General features: G+C 41.2%; 1 protein-coding gene across 1 annotated transcript; it reads left to right on the top strand.

Moving 5' to 3' along the window:
- The first annotated feature begins 556 nt into the window (after window positions 1–556).
- Window positions 557–1498, top strand: LOC110306110 (olfactory receptor 1A1). Its single transcript, XM_021178302.1, has one exon. The coding sequence runs from the start codon at window positions 557–559 to the stop codon at window positions 1496–1498; it is 942 nt and encodes a 313-aa protein (XP_021033961.1).
- Window positions 1499–3181: the final 1683 nt, after the last annotated feature.

Below are 3181 nucleotides of genomic sequence, written 5' to 3'. Positions count from 1 at the left end.
TGACCATCATGGTTAAAACCCTCCAGTGACCACAGTAGACACTGATACCTCTTCATGCTATAGTGCCTGCTCAGTGCAACAACTCCACATTTCCAGGCTATCATTAATACTAACAGGCTGGTTGCAATGAAATATTTCATTACCCCAAAATGTCCTTACCATTATACTAAATTTTTAATTCAGAACTCTCCAGAAAAGGAAAAACTGCTTTACATGCAGAATGAACAATTAATATTTCCCCTTAACTATGAGACAAGAAAATATAGGTTATTTACATTTTAATTATGAAATGATCAAATCTTAGATGGATGTGTGAAAGTGTTGATGGGAAAACTGTAAGTCAGAGGTGCTCACTTACTACTTAGATGTGTGTTTAGGAGTAAATAACTACTTTTGCCATTGACCAACAGGAAATTCCCAAAATTATATGGCTCTAATTTCATAGATCTGTGTGTACAGAGAGCTGATCCCTTGAGTAAACTGTTATATGTGCTAACATAGATCATAATTGCACTAATGGTTCTGGGTTCATGTCTACTTTCATGTTGAAGGAGCCATGAGAGAAGAAAATGAGTCTTCTACCATAGATTTCACTCTCCTGGGAGTTACAAGGCAGCAGGAGCAGGAATATTTCTTCTTCATCCTCTTCCTGTTCATTTACCCCATCACAGTGATTGGGAACATGCTCATCATCCTAGCTATTCACTCTGACACTCGCCTCCATAACCCTATGTACTTTTTCCTGGCCAACCTCTCCCTTGTTGACATCTTCTTCTCCTCTGTAACTATTCCCAAGATGCTGGCCAACCATCTCCTAGGTAGCAAGGCCATCTCCTTTGGGGGATGTATGGCACAGATGTACTTCATGATATCATTAGGAAACACAGACAGTTATATACTAGCTGCAATGGCATATGACCGAGCTGTGGCTATCAGCCGCCCGCTTCATTATGCAACAATTATGAGTCCACAACTTTGTGTCCTGCTGGTTGCTGGGTCCTGGGTGATTGCAAATGCCAATGCACTGCCCCATACCCTACTCACAGCTAGATTGTCCTTCTGTGGCAATAAGGATGTGGCCAACTTCTACTGTGACATTACACCTTTGCTCCAGCTGTCCTGTTCTGACATCCGCTTCAATGTGAAGATGATGTACCTTGGGGTGGGGGTCTTCTCTGTGCCACTGCTGTGCATCATCATCTCCTATGTCCGGGTCTTTTCCACAGTCTTGCGGGTTCCATCCACCAAGGGCTTCCTGAAGGCCTTGTCCACCTGTGGCTCTCACCTGACAGTGGTGTCCTTGTATTATGGGACAGTCATGGGCATGTATTTCCGGCCCCTGACCAGTTACAGTCTGAAGCACGCATTGATAACTGTGATGTACACGGCAGTGACCCCAATGCTGAACCCTTTCATCTACAGCCTGAGGAACCGGGACATGAAGGCTGCTATCAAGAAACTCTTCCACTGCCCCTCTTCTTCTTCCTCCCTCATGTGAGACCATGCATAGCTGATACTGTGGGCCCAAGTCAGAAGCACTAGGAAAATCAGCTTCACCCCTGCAAGAAGCTGCTTGTCATCTTTCCAGCTTGAAATTCCATCCCTCATGAGCATTTTTTGATAGTCTGAGGAGGCAATTTTTGCAATGCACTAATATCAATGAATTTCTGCTCCCTTGGGCAGAAAGCTCTGCCAACACATGGCTCTGGGTTCAGCTCTCACCAGCCTACTGAGCACCTTTGACTTTAATGCATCAAAATCAGACTAATAATATCTGTGCTGCCTATGTCACAGGCTGTGATCAGAGTACCACATGCATCAAAGACGTGCTGATTTTTTTCTAACAACTGTATTTATCACAACAGCTAGCCTGCAAGTCTATGTGTACAAGACCTGTCCTAACATCTGGCTGTACCTTCACAATCTTGGTTATTTAATCTGCATCCAAAAAAATGTGAATAGGAGTGATATGAGCTAATTTAAAAATTTTTTTTTTGGTTTTTCAAGACAGGGTTTCTCTGTATAGCCCTGGCTGTCCTGGAACTCACTTTGTAGACCAGGCTGGCCTCGAACTCAGAAATCTACCTGCCTCTGCCTCCTGAGTGCTGGGATTAAAGGCGTGTGCCACCATGCCCGGCAAATTTTTTGGACTAATTAAAATATTAATTTCTGAAGTTTAATCCAGTAGTGATCAGAGATTACTAGATTAGACACAGTTTATTTACCTTCTGTCTTTTTCATTTTGATTTGTGTCTTGAGGCATGGTCTCACAAGTAACACAGGCTGGATTTGAACTCTCAGTATTCTTCTCCCATCTGTTAATTGAAAAGACTGCGAAATATTTCCATTTTATCAAGTTATCCATCCTTAAATGCTTTAAAAAAAACTTTGTCAGGGGTGCATTTCTATTCTGCCTTCATGTTTAACTAAAGTACACTCTTAAAATACTCTTATCAAAGTCTTACTCAGATGACGATAACTAATAGAACTGTTATCATTTAAGAAACAAAATTGTTACATGTTTAAAATAAGAAAATGCTAGTTTAGTTCAGTATAATATGAAATGTAGTGAGCAAACACTTGGGTTCAATGTAAAGAAGGAGACAAAAACAATATAGAAAATGACGTGGCCATCTCCCTCCAATGTGTCCCAGAAAAAGTGAGGCTGTGATCTGTCTGTCCTGATCACACTGGATGTTCCTCCCAGAGTAGGGGAGTTAATTCAGAGGTCACTGAAGAACCATGGTGCTTCATAATGCTCTTTTTAAGAAAATGGGAATTTTTTTTCAAAACATTAGTAACTATTTATCGGTCTCATCTCTGAACATGGTGACACCATGAAGAAATAGCATACACCTAACAGCACACAAGCTTCTTTGCTAATCATGCAAAAACATATAAAATTATCATCTTCTGTGGGTGATTCACACTATCAAAACCTTGTTCATGGATAAAGAAAGATGATGCTTCTCGTTTTCAGGCCTCTAATGCACTGAAGCCAGGAGCTTCCATGGTGACCTAAGGCTATGGCTATGAATGACAACAAATGTGAGTGAATGATCTACTGATGGGAAAGGAGAGGGATTTTATTTAGAGAATTCCAGGACAAGATGATGAAAATGCTTCCCAAGCGGGAGGGTCTTCATTTGGATTCTCAGCACTCATGTAAAAAAGCTAAGTA

Source organism: Mus caroli, unplaced genomic scaffold, assembly GCF_978045245.1.
Source record: "Mus caroli unplaced genomic scaffold, Mus_caroli_1 scaffold_13, whole genome shotgun sequence".
Lineage (NCBI taxonomy): Eukaryota > Metazoa > Chordata > Mammalia > Rodentia > Muridae > Mus > Mus caroli.
The sequence above is the reverse complement of the archived record's forward strand: the minus strand, read 5'-3'. Positions and strand labels throughout refer to the sequence as shown.